This window comes from Schistocerca gregaria, chromosome 6 (genome assembly GCF_023897955.1).
Source record: "Schistocerca gregaria isolate iqSchGreg1 chromosome 6, iqSchGreg1.2, whole genome shotgun sequence".
NCBI lineage: Eukaryota > Metazoa > Arthropoda > Insecta > Orthoptera > Acrididae > Schistocerca > Schistocerca gregaria.
In genome coordinates, this window is record NC_064925.1 from 417,891,978 (window position 1) to 417,915,029 (window position 23,052).

Below are 23,052 nucleotides of genomic sequence, written 5' to 3' on the forward strand. Positions count from 1 at the left end.
AACAACATCCTCCACGTACATGGTTGGTCTGCTGCTGAAAGTTTCCTCAGTCGGCGGTCACCTAATTCCAAACCCATGATATCTTTCCGCTTATCTTAATCAACTTTACACTCAGCAACAACCATTTCAGACATACAGACATACAAACGGATCAGGGGTACGGCCCTGGTAACCAGGATGGCTCCTTCCTATGCCAAAGTTTTCATGAGTCACTTGGAGGAGGCTTTCCTGGGATCATAAGTCTTCACCCCCTGGTTCGGTTTAGATACATTGATGACATCTTTACCATATGGACTCATGGTGAGGCTGACCTGCTAAAATTCCTAGGATCTCTAAAGACCTTCTCCCAATAAAATTTCACATGTCCCTATTCCGAATCCCTAGCCACTTTCCTTGATGTTGGTCACCTCCTCACCGAAGGCCAGCTACAGACTTCAGTCCACATTGAACATACCAACAAACAACAGTACTTACGTTTTGACAGCTGCCATCCTTTCCATATCAAACGTTCCCTTCTGCATGGCCTTGGCATCTGAAGCAAACGTATTTATTTGGAACAAAAACAAATACAAATGGACAAGTGATACAAATGCTGGAAATGAAATGAAACGTCCTCTGAGTACTGCAAAAGAAAATGAGTTTTTAATAATAGGTGACTATGTGAAAAATCATCGTATTTCCAAACTCGAAAATAGACGTTCGCCCTGGAATCAGGACTGAGCAATTAGTAAAACATTTTAACAATATCCTAAAATCAGCAGCAAGTGCTATGTGATAGAAATACCAAAGGTGTATTTATTCACATTGGAATGAACTGTCTATGAAGCAGCAGTGAAGAAGAAATCATCAACAACACAAGAAACCTAATAAGAACTGCCAGGAACATCTACAACATCTCGAGAATCATAATCAGTGGCATTTTGTACAGAAGGTCAGTAAGTGACAACTACATAAACAGCATAAATTACAATGTTAAACAGGAATGTAATAAAGTAGGTGTAATATTCATGATCCAAACAAATTTCTTAATGACAAGTATCTTGGTAAAGATGGATTGCATCTTAACAGACTAGGCTCTAGAATATTTAGTAAGGTGTTCATAGATGTTTGTCAGATTATAGTGGACAAGGAAAACTTATAAGCTGTAATCGGGGTGAAAATACATTCATGCAAATATATTCCAGGGAAATATTAAATTCCCACTGTAAAACATCTTCCTGGAACTAAAATTCAAAAAATACCAGAAATGATGTACCAGATGAAATCCAGACCTCGACCTCACAGCCAGGATTTTCTGTGGGGACACAAAATAAAAACTCACAGGTAAAACACAAAAATATGAACTTGGATCTTTTTTACCAAAATGTGCAATCACTAACCAGTAAAACAAGTGAAATCCAAATTCTATTAGAAAACAAATTAAAAAGTACCTCATTATTGTGTCTCACAGAACATCGGCTTGATGAGGACAAGTTACATATTGTGTCCCTACCTAATTTTGTGCTAGGTGGTTATATCTGTAGAAAAGTTCTTAAATATGGTGGCAGTTGTATATTCATAAGAAATAACATAAACTTTGTAAATATAAAATTTACTGTTCAAATAGTGAAGGAAAAGATGTAGAGCTATCAGGAATTGAGATAACTAGCTGTTATTTCCAGAATGAGATTTTCACTCTGCAGCGGAGTGTGCGCTGATATGAAACTTGCCCGTGAAAGGCAGAGGTCCCGAGTTCGAGTCTCGGCTGGGTACACAGTTTTAATCTGCCAAGAAGTTTCATATCAGCGGACACTCCGCTGCAGAGTGAAAATCTCATTCTGGAAATATCCACCAGGCTGTGCCTAAGCCATGTCTCTGCAGTATCCTTTCTTTCAGGAGTGCTAGTTCTGCAAGGTTCACAGGAGAGCTTCTGTAAAGTTTGGAAGGTAGGAGACGAGATACTGGCAGAAGTAAAGCTGTGAGGACCAGGCATGAGTCGTGCTTCAGCAGCTCAGATGGTAGAGCACTTGCCCGTGAAAGGCAAAGGTCCCGAGTTCGAGTCTCGGTTGGGCACACAGTTTTAAGCTGTTATTTGTTTATACAGAGCTCCAAATGGTGACATAAATATGCTCCTAAAAAGTTTGGAATATTCACTTAACAGACTAACACAAAGAAACAGAATTATTCTATGTGGTGATTTAAATATTGACTTTACAAAGGACACCATAGAAAAGAATGAATTACTGAATCTCTAGCAAACTTTTAACATGAAATCCACCATAGAAACAGCAACTCATATCACAAAGACTTCACGTACCATGATTGATCAGATATTTGTAAATGTAGAAATGAAGTATACAACAGAAACACTAAACACAGGCTTTGGGAATCACACAACTCAAAAACTGTCTGTGAGTATGGAAACTGAGCTACAGCTTAATCACTGCCTAACAACCACCAGTAGAAACTACAGTAATGAAAATATAAATTTTTCTCCATTACTTGAGCAAAGAAAGCTGGGAAGAGATTTATAACTGCAAACACACAGATGGAAAATATAATAACTTTATTAACAATTTTTCCTACTATTTTAAACTGTGCTTCCCTCCAACCCAGAGGAAAACATACACAAGGGAAACAAAAAATAAATGGATTGCTCCTGGGATTCTAGTATCTTCAAACAAAAAGTACTGCACAGTTTGTCCAAAAAACTCACATCACCAGAATTTGACTCTTACTAAAAAAACCTATAAAAAGATATTAAAAATGTTGTCAAGCAAGCAAAAATAACGGAAAATGACACGTATATAAAAAATTCCACCAATAACACGAAAGCCATGTGGAATATTGTCGGGGAAGAAACTGCAGCAGAACAGATAGACTTCCGTAACATTAACTGCCTAATGGAGAATTCAACTGTGATAAATGAACCTAAAAAAATTGCAAATAAATTTAATTCCTACTTTTAACCTTACGGCTTATCTTAGAAGAAAGATTAAGAAAAGGCAAACATACGTTTCTAGCATTTGTAGACTTAGAGAAAGCTTTTGACAATGTTGACTGGAATACTCTCTTTCAAATTCTCAAGGTGGCAGGGGTAAAATACAGGGAGCGAAAGGCTATTTACAGTTTGTACAGAAACCAGATGGCAGTTATAAGAGTCGAGGGGCATGAAAGGGAGGCAGTGGTTGGGAAAGGAGTGAGACAGGGTTGTAGCCTATCCCCGATGTTATTCAATCTGTATATTGAGCAAGCAGTAAAGGAAACAAAACAAAATTTCGGAGTAGGTATTAAAGTCCATGGAGAAGAAACAAAAACTTTGAGGTTTGCCGATGACATTGTAATTCTGTCAGAGACAGCAAAGGACTTGGAAGAGCAGTTGAATGGAATGGACAGTGTCTTGAAAGGAGGAATAAGATGAACATCAACAAAAGCAAAACGAGGATAATGGAATGTAGTCGAATTAAGTCAGGTGATGCTGAGGGAATTAGATTAGGAAATGAGACACTTAAAGTAGTAAAGGAGTTTTGCTATTTGGGGAGCAAAATAACTGATGATGGTCAATGGCAATGGCAAGGAAAGCGTTTCTGAAGAAGAGAAATTTGTTAACATCGAGTATTGATTTAAGTGTGAGGAAGTCATTTCTGAAAGTATTTGTATGGAGTGTATCCATGTATGGAAGTGAAACATGGACGATAAATAGTTTGGACAAAAAGAGAATAGAAGCTTTCAAAACGTGGTGCTACAGAAGAATGCTGAAGATTAGATGGGTAGATCACATAACTAACGAGGAAGTATTGAATTGGATTGGGGAGAAGAGAAGTTTGTGGGACAACTTGACCAGAAGAAGGGATCGGTTGGTAGGACATGTTCTGAGGCATCAAGGGATCACCAATTTAGTATTGGAGGGCAGTGTGGAGGGTAAAAATCTTAGAGGGAGACCAAGAGATGAATACACTAAGCAGATTCAGAAGGATGTAGGTTGCAGTAGGTACTGTGAGATGAAGAAGCTTGCACAGGATAGAGTAGCACGGAGAGCTGCATCAAACCAGTCTCAGGACTGAAGACCACAATAACAATAACAACTTTACACAGGTAGCTAACATCTTACAAATGAAAATTTACAGTGTACTCCTATAAATCAATCTAGATGTGCTATAAATAACCAATATATTTTTCTATACCCCACCAATGAAAAGGAAATACTTAATATAATCAAAGAACTGAAGCCCAAATTCTCTTTTGGTACTGACAATATACCTGACTATATCTTGAAGAAATGTGCTCCCCTCATTGTAAGGCCACTTGTCAACATCAGTAACTGGCCTCCATCAGAAGGGGTGTTCCCAGAAAAATTGAAGATAATGAAAGTAAAACCACTGTTCAAGAAAGGGCTAAAAACAGAAGTATCAAACTACAGGCCAATCTATTACAGAAGACTAATCAATTTTATAGAAAAAAATAATTATTTCTGAAATTCTCAACATGGATTCTGAAAATCTAAATCTACTGAGACAGCTATCTTTGCATTCCTAAATGAAGCCTTAAATGCAATGGACAGTAAAGAACACATCTCAGCCATATTTCTAGATCTCTCTAAAGCATTTGACGTCATCAATCACAACATCTTGCTTCAGAAACTTGAATCCATAGATATTACGGGATTGGCCTATGAATGAATAAAATCATGTCTCCAAGAGAGCAATTAGTAGAGCTTACTATCCAAGAAGGGAAGAAGATAAAGTCCTACTGCTCAGAAAAGCAGAGCATCAAGATGGGTCCAACATACAAAATACATTACAAATAAATTAAATACCATTTGCTATACTATCAAAATTCTTTCTGATTGCACATCAAAAGAGACACTAAAAGATCTATACTTCACCCAGGCAGAATCCTTACTGTGATATGGCATAATCTTTTGGGGAAACGCATCTGCTAGCAAAAGTTGTTTTATGCCAAAAGAGAATGGTAAGAGCCATAGAAAATGCTGCTTCAAGAAGCTCTTGCACCCCCTTATTCGAGAAACTACATATCCTTCCACTTCCATGTCCGTACATTTTACAAATAATAATATTTGTAAGGAAAATCAGAAAATAGCAACAATTTTGTGTCAACTAATCAGAGTATCCACCTGTATAACACAAGGAGAAAACAGGTCATACATGTTCAACATGCACACACTACACTAAAACGAATGGACCCTTACAAACAGGAAACAGACTATACAATAAGCTACCACAAACATTAAAACAATAAAAGACACTTCAAAATTTAAAACTGCTGTCCATAAATATTTATTGTAAAAATGTTATTATAGTATAGATGAAAATCTTGAAACATAAAAATTTATAACCAAATACTAAAATAAAAAAAACAACGACATTGAATTTCTTGGGTTAAATATAATGTATGGAAGCTGAACCTTCAGTTGTGATAATATTAATCCTAAATCAAAGTAAATATTCTTGTATGATTTAAAAACATTACTCTAAATCACAGTGACTTGTCCAATATCATATTGCATACCTTGTACAACAAATATTGTAATATAATGTAATGTAATGATGCAGATACTTTACAGCAGTACATCGCCATTCTCACCTCGCCTTCATTGCATGTAATTACCCCACCAGCCTAGTTAAAAAGCAGATTTCCTGGGCCAATCCAAAAAACAACTTTGAAGCACACCACTGATGACTCAGTTTTATCCTGATCTGCAATGTGTTTATCAACTACTTAAACAGGGCCACAACTTCCTAAATTCATGCTCTGAAATGAGAGCCATTCTGTCTGCAATTTTGCCCACCACAGTTAGAATAGCTTCCTGTCAACCTCCCAATCTCCACAATATTCTTGTCAGACACTATGCTCCTTCTGCACCCATCTTCCTACCCTATGGCTCCTACCCATGTGACCGTCCCTGCTGCAATACTTGCCCTATGCACCCTCCAACTACCAATTACAACAGCTCTCTAACAGGCAAAATATATGCTATCAAAGGGAGAGCCACCTGCAAAACGACACATTTCTTATACCAGCTGTTATATAAACACTGTTCGGCCTTCTACATTGGCATGGCTACCACCAAATTATCAATTAGGATGAATGCACATAGGGAGAGGGTATATATGCTGGCAACTCGCAATATCTGTTGCAGAGCACTACTAGCACTGCAACGTATCTGTGGTTCTCTCCACCCACCTGTCCTTAATTTACCTTACGCTCTTCCATCTCAGCATTTCTTCACTGTAACTACTCTTTGCTTCACTACATTTTAGTTTTCTGCATCTTTCATTGTCTTTCTCATCTATTTGATACGGGCAAGTCTTCAGGTCCAGATTGTATACTGAATACGTTACTTTCAGATTACACTGATACAATAGCTCCCTATTTAGCAATCATATACAACTGCTCGCTCACTGATAGATCTGTACCTACAGATTGGAAAATTGCACAGGTCACACCAGGGTTTAAGAAGGGTAGTAGGAGTAATCCATCGAACTACAGACCTATATCATTAACGTCGGTTTGCAGTAGGGTTTTGGAGCATATACTGTATTCAAACATTATGAATTATCTTGAAGGGAATGATCTATTGATACGTAATCAGCATGGTTTCAGAAAACATCGTTCTTGTGCAACGCTGCTAGCTCTTTATTCGCAAGAAGTAATGGCCACTGTCAACAAGGTATCTCAAGTTGATTCCATATTTCTAGATTTCCGGAAAGCTTTTGATACCGTTTCTCACAAGAAACTTCTAATCAAGCTGCGGGCCTATGGGGTATCGTCTCAGTTGTGTGACTGGATTCATGATTTCCTGTCAGGAAGGTCGCAGTTCGTAGTAATAGACGGCAAATCATCAAGTAAAACTGAAGTGATATCAGGTGTTCCCCAGGGAAGCGTCCTGAGACCTCTGCTGTTCCTCATTTATGTAAAATGTAATATTTTCAAATGCTGCTTTACATTGATAATGCATATATTTTATTCTTTGCTTTTATGCTTTCAGCACTGTGGTATGGTATCAATTTTTTCAAAATAAAATCAGTTGTCATCTGTTAAACTGAAATATTTTATTACACTTGTCTGGTTTTGATAAATTAATATGTCATATTCAGAGGACTGCAAAATTTAGGAAAATATAGATCATTAAAACATGGCCAAACAATATGCACAGCCTGTGATATGTCATGGCATTATGCTTCATTGACAAAGATACTGAGGTCTGATTGTCCATCTCATAAACTGATATTAAGTTTTTTGTAATGCACTTCTTGCACTTAACATACATGTATGGCCATGGTCTAAAGATTTATATTTTCCTGAATTTTACACACTTCCAAAGATGATTGATTGATCTGCCAAATCCAGTTGAGCACAATAAAATATTCACACTGCGCAGTTGATCACTGAATTTTATTTTGAAAAATATACTTTTTGTGAATATCCTGTATATAATGGAAAGAACAGTGACAGATCTACAGTTTGTCGTGACTTTTCTGTTTCCCTTCTTGTGAATTGAAACACTTACAGCGTTTTCCAATTTTTCACAGACGCATCAAGCATATAAGTTCCTCTAGGAAACACTATTTCTCTTGCATTATCATGATCATCTTCAGCCATATTTCCTTTCTTAATAACTTGATTTGTTTTACACATCCCAACTGATGTCACTTCCGCCATTATTTTCATTATTATCAATCTAGATTTTTCTTTTTTTTCCTATGAACATGTCTTCAACTGCTTGCACAATTTTATCTCTGTTATTACTGACAGTGCTATCAGTCACTCAATCACCTTGACTGATGAAACCTTTATGTCTGCCCAATGTAAGTTTTTGTTTTGTTACTTCATACTTATGTTGTTTTAATTGTTTCTCTTAAGAAATTTTCACAACTTCTTTACACTAACTGTGAGGTAATTTTGTTTAATTCATCAACTGTTGCCTGGATCCATTGGAGACTTTTATTTCTTTTGCTTTATTCATGTAAGCAATGTCCTTATTTATTTTTAAATAACAATTTATACCTTTATCTGTATAATAATCATTTGCTAAGATGCTGAGAAGAAAAATAAATAAATAAAATTTTAAAAAATATAAAAGAACCCTCTACGCACACTCACCTGACATACTGATTCAAATAGTAAATTTGTATAGAATGTATGAAAGAAAATAAGCAGTATAGATTACAAATCTACTCAACAAGCAGAGGCAGAATAAAACACATACACACATTAAAAAAAGTTTTGTATCACCTCAGTTCCAAGAGTTCCGTACAGAAAACTGGAATAGAGATCAACATAAACATCATTTCTGCCCTTTTTATTGCTCTTGAAAACCCCACATTGTAGGTTGTACCACCGTACAGCGAGACCTTCAGAGATGGTGGTTGATTGCTGTACACAATGGTACCTCTAATACCCAGTAGCATGTACTCTTGTATTGATGCATGCCTGTATTCGTTGTGGCATACTATTGACAAGTTCAGATTGTCCCACATCTCAATGCCGATCTGGCACAGATCCCTCATCCATAAACAGCCCTTTTCAATCTATTGCAGGCATATTCAATAGTGTTCATGTCTGGAGAACATGCTGGCAACTGTAGTCGAGCGATGTTGTTATCCTGAAGAAAGCCATTCACAAGATGTGCACAATGGAGTTGCAAATTGTAGTTCATGAAGACAAATGCCTCAACAATATGCTGCTGATATGGGTGGACTATCAGTCGGAGGATGGTATTCATGTATTGTACAGCCGTTATGACGCCTTCCATGATCTTGCTGCACTCACTGGACAGTGTGTCCAACGTGTTCAGCCTGACCGGGTCGCCTCCAAACACGTCTCCAATGACTGTCTGGTTGAAGGCATATGCGACACTCATCGGTGAAGACAATGTTTTGCCAATCCTGAGTGATCCATTCAGCATGTTGTTAGGGCCTTCTGTACCACACTGCATGGTGTTGTGGTTGCAAAGATGGACCTCGCCATGGACGTTAGGAGTGAAGTTCCACATCATGCAGCCTATTGTGCACAGCTTGAGTCATAACATAACATCCTGTGGCTGCACAAAAAGCATTATTCAACATCGTGGCATTGCTGTCAGAGTTCCTCTGAGCCATAATCCATAGGTAATGGTCATACGCTGTAGTAGTAGCCTTTGGGCAATCTGAGCGAGGCATTTCATCGACAGGTCCTGTCTCTCTGTATCTCCTCCATGTCCGAACAACATTGCTTTGGTTCACTCTAAGATGCCTGGACACTTATCTTGCTGAGAGCCCTTCCTGGTACAAAGTAACAATGCAGATGTGATCAAACCACGGTATTGACCGTCTAGGCATGGTTGAACTGCAGACAACACGAGCCGGCGCTGGTCATGCATGGTTGTTTACATCTTTGGCCGGGTTTAGTGACATCTCTGAACAGTCAAAGAGACTGTGTCTTTGATACAATACCACAGTCAATGTCTACCTTCAGCAGTTCTGAAAAACAGGGTGACACAAAACATTTTTTGATGGGTGTATAAAGGTATCTGGATTTGTGAGCTTTTGGAGTAGTGGCTCCTCCTCCTGGCAGAAGGGCTGAAGGGGAAGGAAGAGGGATGAGGGAAAATGACTGGTGATATTTAGGAAATGGGTAGAGCTTGGAAACATTGTGCAGAACCCCAGGTCAGGGAAGAATTACTAGACGGGAGGAAAAGAAAAGACTGATAGTTGGGTAGCTTTGAAAACCAGAGAGCCTACAGATGGCATATAGGGTAATATGCAAGACACAACATCATGCGTGACTTAATAAGAGTGGAAAGTTAAGTGAATTCTATGTGGTAAAGGTTGGGCAGGTGGCGGTCGGGGGGGGGGGGGGGGGGGTGGAGTGGGTAAAATATGCAGGTCAGTGGCGGTCGGGGGGTGGGGGGGGGGTGGAGTGGGTAAAATATGCAGGTCAGAAGAAAAAGAAAGGAATAGTTACCGATAAGACATACTAAGCCTGAAGAAAGCAACAAATGGCCAAATGGATGGCAAGAATCAAGGGTGTGTTGTAATGACAGTTCCACCTGTAAAGTTCTGAGAACCTGATGGCTGGGGAAGAATGCAGGTGGTACATGGTGAAACAGACACCAAGATCATGAGTATCATCTTGTAGGATATTGTTTATTGCCAGTATACTCCCTTTGCCTATGCCCATTCATCCTAACTGATAACATACTGGCAGTCATTGTGGCAGGCTACACATCACTAGATGTGGTGGCTATGGGTGGCTAGGCTGTATGGCAGGGACTTCTTGGTCTGCTGGGTGGGTTGGTACTGCTGGTGGTCAGTAGTTCTGATATGGTTGGAGGTACAGATGTAGCCATATTTGAGGTGGGGTCAACATTGAGGAAAGTAACTTGATGGGTTGAAGAGGACCAGGTGAACTTAAAGGGGAAGAAGGTGTTGAGGAACTGGAGAAATGTGGATAAGGTGTCGTCACCCTCGGTCCACATCACGAAGATGTCATCAGTGACTCTGAACCAAGTGAGGGATTTGGTATTCTGGGTGATTAGGATGGATTCTTCTAGATGGCCTATTATTGGGTTGGTGTAGGATGGTATCACATGAGTGCCCATTACAGATTTGTTTATAGGTGATGCCTTCAAAGATGAAGTAACTGCAGCTGAGAATATAGTTGTTTGTGATGACCAGAAAGGAGGCTGTAGGTTTGGAGTTAGTCAGTCACTGGGAAAGGTACTTTTCATTAGCACCAATGCCATGTGCATTAGGAATGTTACTGTAGATGGAGGTGGCATCAATAATGATGAGCAGGGCGCTGTGTGGTAAATGAATAGCAACTGTGGAGTTATTGGAGGAATGGTTGGTGTATTTTATATACGAGTGTAGGTTATAGGTAATAGGCTAAAGATGTTCGTCCATAAGAGCACAGATTTCCTCGGAGGGGGCACAGCAAGTGGCCACAACGAGGCATCCTTGGTGGTTGGGTTTATAGACTTTAGAAAGCCCAGAGAAGGTAGGAGTGCATGGATCGGTAGGTGTGAGGAGGAAAGAGATAAGACCTTCCACATTCTCACCATCAGATCACAAAGGAGCACTCCATTTGTAACTCTGTACACCCAGGACTGGAGCAACTGAGTCACAGGGTTTCAACTACCTCTTCTCATGTCCTGCCCACTATCCTTTACACCCATACCACAGTAGTATTTCACAGCACACCGAATCTACACAATATGTTATCCATCATATCCCATCCCAGGCATGGGACCCTGTGAAGGCAGTCATATGACCTTAAAACTAAGCTAAAACCACTGTGCTGCATTTTACATGGGCATGACAACAGAAAGCTATCTGTCCGCATGAATTACCACCAACAAACTGTAGCAAAGAGACATGCTGCTCAACATAACACGCTTCACTTCAATGGCTGCTTCACAGCCTTCTCCATCTGGATCCTTTCTACCAACACCAGCTTTTCTGAATACCACAAGTGGAACTCTCCCAGAAATATGTATTCAATGTTAATCAAATTAGCTTCCATTAGGAAAATGAAATGCACTCAATGACTGTGAAATGACTTTCAAAATGATAGAGAGCAGCAATCAGTCACCAGTTTCTTTCTAGCTTTATTAAAACAGATTATGGCTAGTGACTAGCCATTATCAATGCAGTATTTCAGAGGTTTAACATTGGCCCTCGTGTGCCTACACCTGTTGCTTGGGCTCCTGTCACAGTTCAGTCTAGAGTTTAACGAACTGTGACAGGAGCCTAAACAACTTGCATAGGCATACTATGGCATGTTGTCATTCCATCCTGGCTTTTCCATTGCTATATTCATTTCATGTGTTATTAAAATGCTGGAACTTTATTCAGCTGCCACTTGTAATGAGAAACCATGTATTCAATTATCAACTCTATATAATCAAATGTTCAGAGGAAGTTAACAGTATGAAATGATTTTGATTCGGATCTTCTGGGAGTCCTAATTTCTAGATTTATATTTCTTGACAGCTTGTTAAGTGCTTTACTTTTAGAACAAAAAATATGGCTCAAAGTCCTAGAGGAAGGGGAGAATCAACATGACAATCAGTTTTATAGCTTGAATTGTGGGCATGGAAAACAAATTTCAACTTATAATGTTAATTATTTCATGAAACATGTTTTCAGATTGAAATGTAAACCCTCTAGTGAGGCCCACATTGCAAGAATAATACATTATTACCTCTGAAGGAAATTACATACCTGTTTCTTCTGGTAGTCTTTAAGAGCATTCTCAAAGCCTTCTTCAAGGTGAGCAAATGCCATGTTAACTTCAGTAGCCCACCAGATCTGCGTGCCGCATAATGCTGGTTGAGCAGGGTAGTCAAAGAGCCACTGTTCTCGAGGTTTCTCATCGTATGTAGAAACAGCATTTTCAAAATAATAACGACATGTTCTTCGCATAGCATCAGTTACACGATTTAGCCATATTTCAACCTAAAAAAAGAAAAAAAGTATATTACTCTGTCTTCCACAAAAATAAAAATATTTAAAGAAAAACTTATATTACAGTGTCTTCCACAAAAATTATAAATATTAAAAACACTTCAATAATGATTCTGATTTTAACCTTCCAGCTTCCTGTCTTTTAACTTTTAAGTGTGTGTTCTAATAGTATTGCAGGTGTTAAAATTTAGAAAAGAATGATTTATTTTTAACAAAAATTGCAAGGTATTAACTTACAGACTGCTGAAAAATTTTGACTAGATCATTTCCATATAAAAGTGTCTCATCACACTGATGTAACAAAATAACATCTCAGTATGAATATTTGAAGTCAAATAATATCAGTGGATGACCCAACCAAAATGTCAGAAATTAACCTCAAAGGATTATTCTTTTTTCCCTGCTGTCTTCACAGATATTTTTAAATCACTGATTTGCATTGAGTGGACATCAATGAGCCTTCCCAAAACTACCTTCAGTTTATAGACTGTCTGCTTTGACAGCAAAACTACATTATATAATGGATGAATGAAATATAACACGTATGGAAATAAACCTGAAAATTGAGTACAATAAGACCACAATGGTATCAGTATTTTGAAAGATCAGCAGTGACAAACGGAAATTACATACGTTAATAAATCTATGTTCTTATGATAACTGAAAACAATGAGAAGAGGGACACATGGCAGAGAGAGAGCATAAAGTTATGTGTCTATAACTTCATTTGGGAAAATGAAAACCACATTTGGAAGTAAGTAACACTGTCCTGAATAGTGGATTGTAACCAGTACAATAAGATGAGCAGACATTAAAACTGACATTACACACATCAATAAATCTTTGTATTTATTGTTACAGAGAACAATGAGCAGATTGGGAACGAAACAGTGGAAGCCTAAAACTTCATTTCAGAAATGAAAGCCATATTTGGAAGTAAATGTCAATGCGCCTGAATAGAGTTTTAAACAGTGTCTGCTTCTGCTACTAACCCTAACCCAGTGAACATTTTAGGAGTTGCCAATTGAGGAAATGAAAACACATACAGGTGCATAAAATGTTCATAAATGGGTTAAATGAAAGCCAGGAATGGAAGATATATTGCATGGTATGTAACTGAAATGAATGTGGGTAGCACATAGAGCCAAAACAACTGTTTGGAGACAGTCTAAGTAAATTGTTTGCTGGAGTTTTTGTGACATTAAATGGACTAATTGATGGTAAAATTAAAGATATACAGACAATATCAGAATACAGGCAGGACACATTCCTGTGTATGAAGCTGAAATTAAGATGTGTGAAGAAGTTGGACTCACAGATCTTCATTCAACAATGGATCAAAATGGCTATATTTATGCTGAACTGATAATAGAGATAATTTGAGCATTAATGTCACATTTTAACTAAGAAAGTAAGACAGAATGATTTACCTTACATTGCAATAGTATGAGTAATGAAATAATACAAAAAGTGTGTAGTATATTAAGAAAATAAACTTAGATTTTCCAAGACATACTCTGGTTTTAAGAACAGGAGCTGGAGATGGATGGTGTTGGTGGGATGAGGGTGGGAGACTTCAGAAGTCCAATCTCCTTCATTTTAGGATATGTATTTGATTTGATTTCTTTATTAGTGTGAGAAACACCTACATTCTGTGGGTTTTGTCATTCAAAACATAGACAAATTAACAGCCTAAAATTAATTGCTTACACTAAAATTGAAACAAATTTTCTTTTAATCTATAATTACATTTGTTTTTTAGTCTTATTCATTATATTATTAACTGCATTATTTCTACACATACTATAATACACAACTTCTTAACTTAAGTAACCTTTTTTAATTTAGCTGCTCTATTACTCTAAACAAGCTTTTATTTTGTAAATAATTTTTTAATTTTGTTTTGATGGAGCACATCATATTTATCTACTTTATATGTTGTGGTACTTTATTATCATGATTGCCACAGGTTCTGGAAATCAGAAGATTTCAAACATGTCAGGGGAATCATGGAAATATTAGGAAAATATGGAAAAAAAACACTAAAAAAATCTCATTTTTGTCTCAGTAGATGAAATGAATTGTTTACTGAGGTGTTGGCTGAGTGCAGCTAAGTACATGCACTCTACTTCCTCGTTACTGTGCTTCTCTCCTTCCTATCACTCCCCTCAGCTTGCAGTCAGTGCTGCCACCACATCTTGTCACTAGACGGTGGTCATGTGTGCATGAGTTGTGTCTGAGTGATAGTGCGAAAGTGCATGTGCTCTCGTTTTCTGACAAAAGGTATGACTGAAAATTTAGCTGTGAGAGTGTAATTGCCTTGTCTACATGCTTGCTGTGGCTCAGCAATATCTTTATGGTAAGTTGCCACCTATCCTCATTATTATCAATTCTCATAGTATTTGAACAAGTTATCTGTTGCACGGATTGATCACCGTGGTCTCATTTCATTTCATTAACATGTTGTCTGTGGCTCATGAATAGCTGTCCACATGAGTGGATTTCCACGACAGACCAAAACCACAGGCCATTTCTACCGTTATCTGTAAACCATTGGTTCCCACTAATGTGCAGACCCTGCCCGTCAGATCTAGTCTCACTGATCTCCCTGCAGGCAGGGTCTGTTTGTGTGTGGCATAAAGCAGCAGATTTTAATGGTTTATCCATGGACCCAGGACTGCCACGTTCATCAACAGGCCAGAGGCCATGGGTAATGGATCTCAGGAATTGCGACTATGTCACTGCAAGTACATTGTACAATGTACAATCGTACAGTGTGGCATTTTATAGACATTTTATTTCTTCTAGTACATTCTGACATTTCAAAAGTTGTTTTATATGTTGGAAAGTATGAACGATAAGAAGAAGAATATTGTCAGTCGTTAACAGTTTATATGCTAAGTACTCATAGATTTCTCAGAAGAAAAATCACATAATATCTGTACAATAATAGATATAACACAGTGAGTAAAAACTGACGATAATGAAAATAGTAGAATCAAAATTTTATTGCATTACCTACTGTGTTGGTTTACACAATTCTTCCCCACCTTTTACATATCTTTTAAGAGCCCTACTTTTTTATGCAGATATTTCTGAAATCAGAGAAGGTATTTTAAATCTGTCTTGTGACTCCAAGGAAGTCCAAATTTTTATTACCAAATGTGTTTCATTTTATTTAAATAAAATAACATCAGTGGTCTAAATGAAAAACATGTACCATTTGGCTTGCTTTCTCCATTAAAAACAGTTCATTACAAAACACGTTGATGTTAGTACTTCATATTGTTGGTCACATGAGGATACATCATCTGCTTGCAAATTTTTGTCAGATATTTCGTCATTTGCACTATTGTTTCTTGTACCACAGCTGCAAAGGCCCTTGAGATGTCAAAATTTGTCAGGGAAAAATGCTAAAATTTTTCTGTAAATAAGGGAAATATCAGAGGATTTTACTTGGGGAAACTTATGGCAACCCTCATTATATAATTTGATGTCACTGTAAAACAAACTCTACTGGTTTTAACTTTGTTGCATGTAGCTGCAAACTGTAACTGTTCCTAGTTTCATACTCATGTACAAAACAATTTTTATCATAGTACTTAAAATTTTCTTTCTGTACATAATACTCTGAACAATAGATTCGCAAGTGACTGTTAAGATTCCCAGAATATTAAAATGTTTAAAACAGTGAGCTGTGCTGTAAATCTTGCTTATTTTATGTATTGCTCTTTTCCACAGTATGGTCAAAAGATTGACAGATCACCTTCTGAGGCTTCATGTTTTTGAATTTGAGCTTACCGTAATGAGTAAGTCTGACTGGTTACCTGAAGAAGGATGAAGAAAAGGGTCTTGCTGCTAGGTAGTAGTTATGGCAGAGGTGTATGCCACATGGTACAGGTCAAATTAGAAACAGGATAGTTCACAATTATTGTAAGGCCAAGTGATAGCCTTAGCCATAGCCAGGTGACAGAGGGCAGGGGGGAACTTGTGCAAAGAGTTCGACAAAGAGGATCATATTATCATAGTTTGTGGAGCAGGGAACAGTGCATCTAAAGACAGAAATTACAGGATTAGGGGTGATCAGGATGAAATAGGAATAGCAACTGAACACGTGAATGAGAGTTTTGTGGAGGGCATCCAACACCATGACAAGCCATGGGTTAATACTGTTGTGAGCAGTGTCAACAATGGGTAGAGCAGGCTGCTGTTGACTGAAATGAAATCTCACATGCATACTGTGCATGATGCTAAAATTGAGAATGAGAGCATACTATACATGGCCTGCACCTGAATAGGAGAGAGGAAGATAGGTTGGAGGAGCTTCTTGCAGAAAACATAAACCTCCCCTCTCCCCAACCATTACACAAAGCAAGATCCCTGTGGTTACTGGTGCCAGAGAGCTAACTTTTTTAGGTTAGAATTAAGGTTCAGGCACTTATTATCATGCGTGTTAAAATAACAGAAGTGTCCCACAATAAGCTTAACAATACACAGAAAAGTAAGGTTAGCTTATTTCATCAGAACATAAGAGGAGTGAGTAATGAGGCAGAAGAGTCTCTTGTCTGTGTGGAAAATTTAGATCGTTCTGAAATGATGGACAACTTGTACCTATCTGAGCACTACCTATCAACAGGTTTAGAGAAGTTAAATATAAAAGATTACACTCTTGACATCTTACTCATGTAGAGCTAATATGGGAAAAAGAAGAGATATTACATATATTAAGACAGAACACAAGTTCAGTAACACTGAGGCAAGTAGGTTTTGTAGTGTTCAACACATAGAAGTGTCTGCTTCTGAATGAGTACTGGAAAAAGTTTACTTTTAATTGTAACTGTAAATAGATCCCCACTGGGAAATTTTAGAGTGTTTATGAGGAGTTTGGATTCTTTATTATGCCATCTGTCAGCCAGCAGTAAGCAATTAATAGTCTGTGGTAATTTCAATGTAGATTTTCAAAAGGATTCTTACAGAAAAAATGATCTGGAAACCTTACTTTGATCCTTAACTTGACCTCAGTAGTCAACTCTCCAACACAGGTGGATAAAGATAATAGGCTCCTAACTGATAATCTCTCTCACAAGAAAATAACTGTATAGCCAGTAACAAATGCTCTCTCCATTCATTATATTATACACAGCTAGTAATGGTAAATAAGATAGTGCTTTACAGTATTGATACTCAAAGGAAACCAACAAATATCTTTAGGAATATTTTACAAGAAATGATACAGGATAAAATGTGTAATGAACCAAATGGCTACATAAAATTTAATCTACTCCATTAAATTTGTATCATTATTTGAAAATAGCTTTCTGTATAAGCTAACCACTAAGGACATTAAACAGCAATGTAAAAAGCCATGGATTGCTAGTGGGGTTAAGGCATCTTGTGACAGGGAAAGGGAAGGATATCTGCTGGCAAGAACAAACAGAAATCCTGCATTATTTGTACACTACAAAAACTACTCAAAATTACTAACTGTAACAAAAGTTATTAAAAATCAAGGAACATATTATACATTATGCAGAAATCAGCAAAAATTAGGGCTACGTGGAATGTAGTGAAATGAAACAGGACAACCAGTCACCAAAGACGATAATATCAACATTTAATTAGTTGAGGGGCTATAAATGATGAGTCACAGGTAGCAAATATGTTTAATAATGCCTTCTATCTTAGCCGCATTTGGGCACTGAAATGTATCAATGGTAATAGGTAAAAATTTATACCATACCAGGACCCAAACCTGCATTTCCTGCTTTATGTGAGCAATTACCTTAACTGCCTTGGCCATCACAGCGTGCTTAGAGACAGATCATTGGTACACATCAATAAGGTGGCGATGACAAATGATTCCTTATTTCAATGCAGATGTAAATCATGTTTGATCTCTTATGGGAATCAGGGATTGCGTAAATGTTTCTTCGGTAGGTGTCACTACATTAGTAGTAAGTAACAGGCTGGAAATTTGGGTCAAAAGGGATGCGTGCGGAGATGGCTGAGGCAGTTAAGGCAACCATTCGCGTGAAGTAGAAAATCCCGGTTCGAGGTCCAGTCCAGAATGTACTTTCATCTGTCACCAATTTCAATACCCAAAAGCAGCTAATGTCATTAAAACCAGAACAATTAGACACTCACCTCCTGAGAGGACCCCCATGAAAAATGAGTGATCACATGGCAATGAAATGTTGTGGAAACATTTTTAAGGACATGCATAAGAGAAATAATGAAGAAACAATTGAAAGGAACACGTTTTAATTTTTGTGAAAGGGTGACATTTGTTAATTGTATAGCATGTTTAGGTTTCACATTACAAACATTGCTCAATGTACTGATCATCTGCATATGAGCTTGGAATCACATTAAAGATATCATTTCACAGTTGTTCACAGCACTTTCCAAAAGATGGACCATGGAATGTTAAGCTGTCACGACACAGATTATTCAGTGCTTGAAGATCAGTCACTGAGTTCAGCATTTTCAGCCATGGGAACAGTAAATTACTCAACAATTTGTGGCTCAATTGGGCAATAGCCTCTTCCACAAACAGTTCCCAAATTGGCAGGTAATTCAAACTTCCTAATCATGTTCTTCAACCCACTGTGGAAGGAGGACCTCTCTGTGCTCCTTCAATGTGATGATAGTTGCAAAGAGCAGCAGCAATATTGATGATGTTTTGGTAAAACAGCTTTACAAGTAAAGCCCAGTTCACCTTGTCAAGACACATGTTGACTATCTGCAACCATCATGCAGACTGATGCTTGTGTTTCAATCCTATGTCACTGCACTGGTGCTGGAGCTTAACAGCAAGTCATGACACTAACACTACTAACAATACGAATTTTGCGGTGCACACTCTGAACATCATTCCTATAAATTTGGGTATCCATACAAGAAATAGTTTTCCATCTACACTGGCTCAAGTAGCAAAAGTTTAATTAGAAAGGAGGTCACATTATTATGGTAAAACTGAAGCACCAAACATTTGCTTTGAAATTTTGTATTTAATATGCATTTACACAATCAGGTCAGATAAAATTATTCTGAGGAGAATGTGAGTGTTCAGAGGTAAGTCTGGGCATTTGTAGAGAATTTTGAACTGCATAGGTCAGCTACAATGATGCAAGACACTGACAGTTGAAAATCATTATATAATGCGAATTTTTTGAGTGTTGTGTTGACTGTTGAGAATATTAGCAATTATCAGTTGTTGAAACAGTGAATAAGAATTTAAGTATACTGTTTGGAATTTACTCCAAGTAAGAGATGAGAGGCCAAGTGAGTGGTTTATTTCAGTTCTTTTGGAGTCATGCAGTTTGAGGTTATGGATAGCAACAAAGACATTTCACCTACTCTTGTTGCCATTGTTAGGACACTTCTGGCAGAAGGGTGCTACGCACAGCATCAAATTGCTTCCAGGCACAGGATCTCGTAATAGACATTGATTAACATTAAAAAATTTTAATCCAAAAATTTGTTAATCAACAGCAATGCACAAATGACTCTCTGTGCAGTTGGAGGATTATGGAATGACAATGTCAGCTGGAACTTAAGAAGAGCTATGTGTAAAGTAGGTCTGCCAGTGCACTGACCCCATCCTCGGCCAAAGATTACCCCAGGAATTGCTTAAAAATGGTTAAGCCAAAGATCACCCCAGGAATTGCCTTCAATAAATAAAACACACTAAATAAAACACACCAGAAATTATGTGTGTGTGTTTGTGTGTTTTATTTATTTATTGTGCCTGTCTACCGGCGCTTTCCCGCTTGGTAAGTCTTGGAATCTTTGTTTTAATATATTTTTCCCATGTGGAAGTTTCTTTCTATTTTATATATAAACAGAGATTCCAAGACTTACCAAGCGGGAAAGCGCCGGTAGATAGGCACAATAAAATAACACACAAACACACACACCCAAAATTTCGAGTTTTCGCAACCGGCGGCCGCTTCGTCAGGAAAGAGGAAAGGAAAAGGAAAGATGAAAGAATGTGGGTTTTAAGGGAGAGGGTAAGGAGTCATTCCAGTCCCGGGAGTGGAAAGACTTACCTTAGGGAAAAAAAGGATAGGTATATACTCGCGCGCGCACACACACACACACACACACACACACACACACACACACACACACACACACATATCCATCCATACATACACAGACACAAGCCATGTATGTATGGATGGTGTGCGAGTATATACCTATCCTTTTTTCCCCCTAAGGTAAGTCTTTCTGCTCCCGGGATTGGAATGACTCCTTACCTTCTCCCTTAAAACCCACATTCTTTCATCTTTCCTTTTCCTTTCCTCTTTCCTGACGAAGCGGCCGCCGGTTGCGAAAACTCGAAATTCTGTGTGTGTGTTTGTGTGTTTTATTGATTGTGCCTATCTACCGGTGCTTTCCCGCTTGGTAAGTCTTGGAATCTTTGTTTTTACATTAGTACAAATTTCATTAAATGAACTCATTTCCAAATGTTGCTCTTGAAAAATTTGTGGATATGGCTGACATGGCTACCAAAATTTTCCTATGACTATCACTATATTTTTTTAGTAATGAAATGTGTGGTGGTAATGGAAGACTTAATATTTACTTCCATGTGGACTTCAGTAATGATGCAATATTCTGTGTCACATGAAGAAAGTAGCCAGTATAAGAGGAGGTGGGAATTGTAGAAGTTTCATCAAAACAGTGTATGCCATACTGTGAAGCATCCCACTTCAGTTATGATCTGGAGCATTTTTTCATCGAAAGGTACGTGAAATCTGTACGTTGTTAAAGGTTCAATGAATCAAGGATAATATCTCAAAGTATTAAAAGAGAGACTTCTGCCTCAGACCAGGTGATGGTTTAATGGCAAAGGTTATGTTTTCATGCATGATGGAGCACTATGTCATAAGGATAAGATTGTGGGACAGTTTTTGGGTGAAAGTGGTGTTACTGTACTTCCATGGCCTGGGAATAGCCCAGACATGAATCCAATTGAAAATCTGTGGGAAATAGTTATAAAGAAAATAGGTCACAAACAAAGAATGTTTCATAGAACTGCTGACGCAAACATGGATCTATGACCCAGATATTCAAAACAGTTGTAAAAAAAACTAGTAGAAAGTTTACCAAAAGGAATAGAGATGTTGAAAAACGTTAAAGGAATGCAAACAAAGTACTAAAACATTCATATACTTACACTGTTATATGGTTACCAAAATTTTCATTAAAAAATTGAGTTTAAAGCAGCTTTACCATAATAATTTGGCCACCTCTGTATATCCATCCAGTATTGTAGAACAGTATCTCATAAGAGCAACAATAACATCCCTAGTACATCACAATTTGGATTTCAGATGAGTTGCTCTGCTGAGAATGCCATTTATATGTTTTCTCGCCAAATTTAAAAGCATTAAATAACAAAATAGCACCAGCTGGCATTTTCTGCAACCTATCTCAGGCACCTGACTCTGTGAATCACAATATTCTCTTAGATAACCTGAGGTTTTACAGGATTTCCGGTACAGCCAACCAATGGATAACATCATATCTAGCCAAACAAATGGACAAAGTTGTACTTAGTAATTCAACCAATGTAGTTTGGGAACATAATTCTGACTTGGATTCCAAAAGGCACAATTTTTGTTTTGCTTTTGTTCCACATATATGTAAATGATCTCTCATCTTATAAGAAAAAAGTAGAATTTTACAGATGACACTTGGCTGTAATCAATCTGAGCATATGTACAGCAATAGAAGACATGGTAAACAATGTTCTTAACAGTATCACTAAGTGGTTTTCTGTGAATGATCTCACCCTCAATTGTAAAAAGACACAACATATTTAGAGTATCCCCACGATGATAAGTGTAAAACATGGTAAGAAAATAATAAATAGGGTGGAAACTTCAAAATTCTTAAGTGTCCATATTGATGAGAATTTAAACCAGAAAAAGCACAATTTGTAACTCCTTAACATAATTTAGTTCAGCCATATTTGCACTCAGAATAATTGCTAAAACTGAAGAGATAAAAATCAGTAAGTTGACACATTTTGCATATTTTCATTCAGTAATATAATATGGAATAATATTCTCGGGTAACTCATCTTGAAGAAAGAGTGACTTCATTGCTCAAAAACATCCTGTAAGAACAATAAGTGGTGCACACCCACAATCATCTTGTCGACATGTTCAAATAACTTGAAGGAATGCAGTCAGGTAAGGAATGCAGTTAGGTGACACAGTTGACAACTGCCAGCATTTCAACAAGAGCACACGCAGCCATTTTCAAGATACAACTAAGTCGAGTACATGCTGTGCAAGGGAATTTAAAACCTTGGGTTTTCAGAGAAACTCTGGAAAGATAAGACACATACTGTAACTACTAGTGCTATCACAAACCAAAGATGACCGACATCAGAAATTATCAATAGTGGAATTAATAATTGATGGGTGAGATAGCATTAACTCTGTCCCTCTACTTCTTTATAAAGGAGAGTGTAGGATTCCATCAAGAATTTAAACAAAAACCACCATCTCTATCTATAAAGTTACTTGCTAATTTACTTTCCAACAGCTTCCTTAATAACACTATTCCAATAGCTGAAAGTGCACAC

General features: G+C 37.6%; 1 protein-coding gene across 1 annotated transcript in view; it reads right to left on the reverse strand.

Moving 5' to 3' along the window:
* The window catches only part of LOC126277970 (dynein beta chain, ciliary-like), a 694,172-nt gene that overhangs the window by 291,945 nt on the left and 379,175 nt on the right, over window positions 1–23,052 (reverse strand). Inside the window, exon 19 of the mRNA XM_049977623.1 lies at window positions 12,207–12,440. Within this exon, the coding sequence (XP_049833580.1) occupies window positions 12,207–12,440 (234 nt within the window). The remainder of the gene's footprint in view (window positions 1–12,206; window positions 12,441–23,052) is intronic.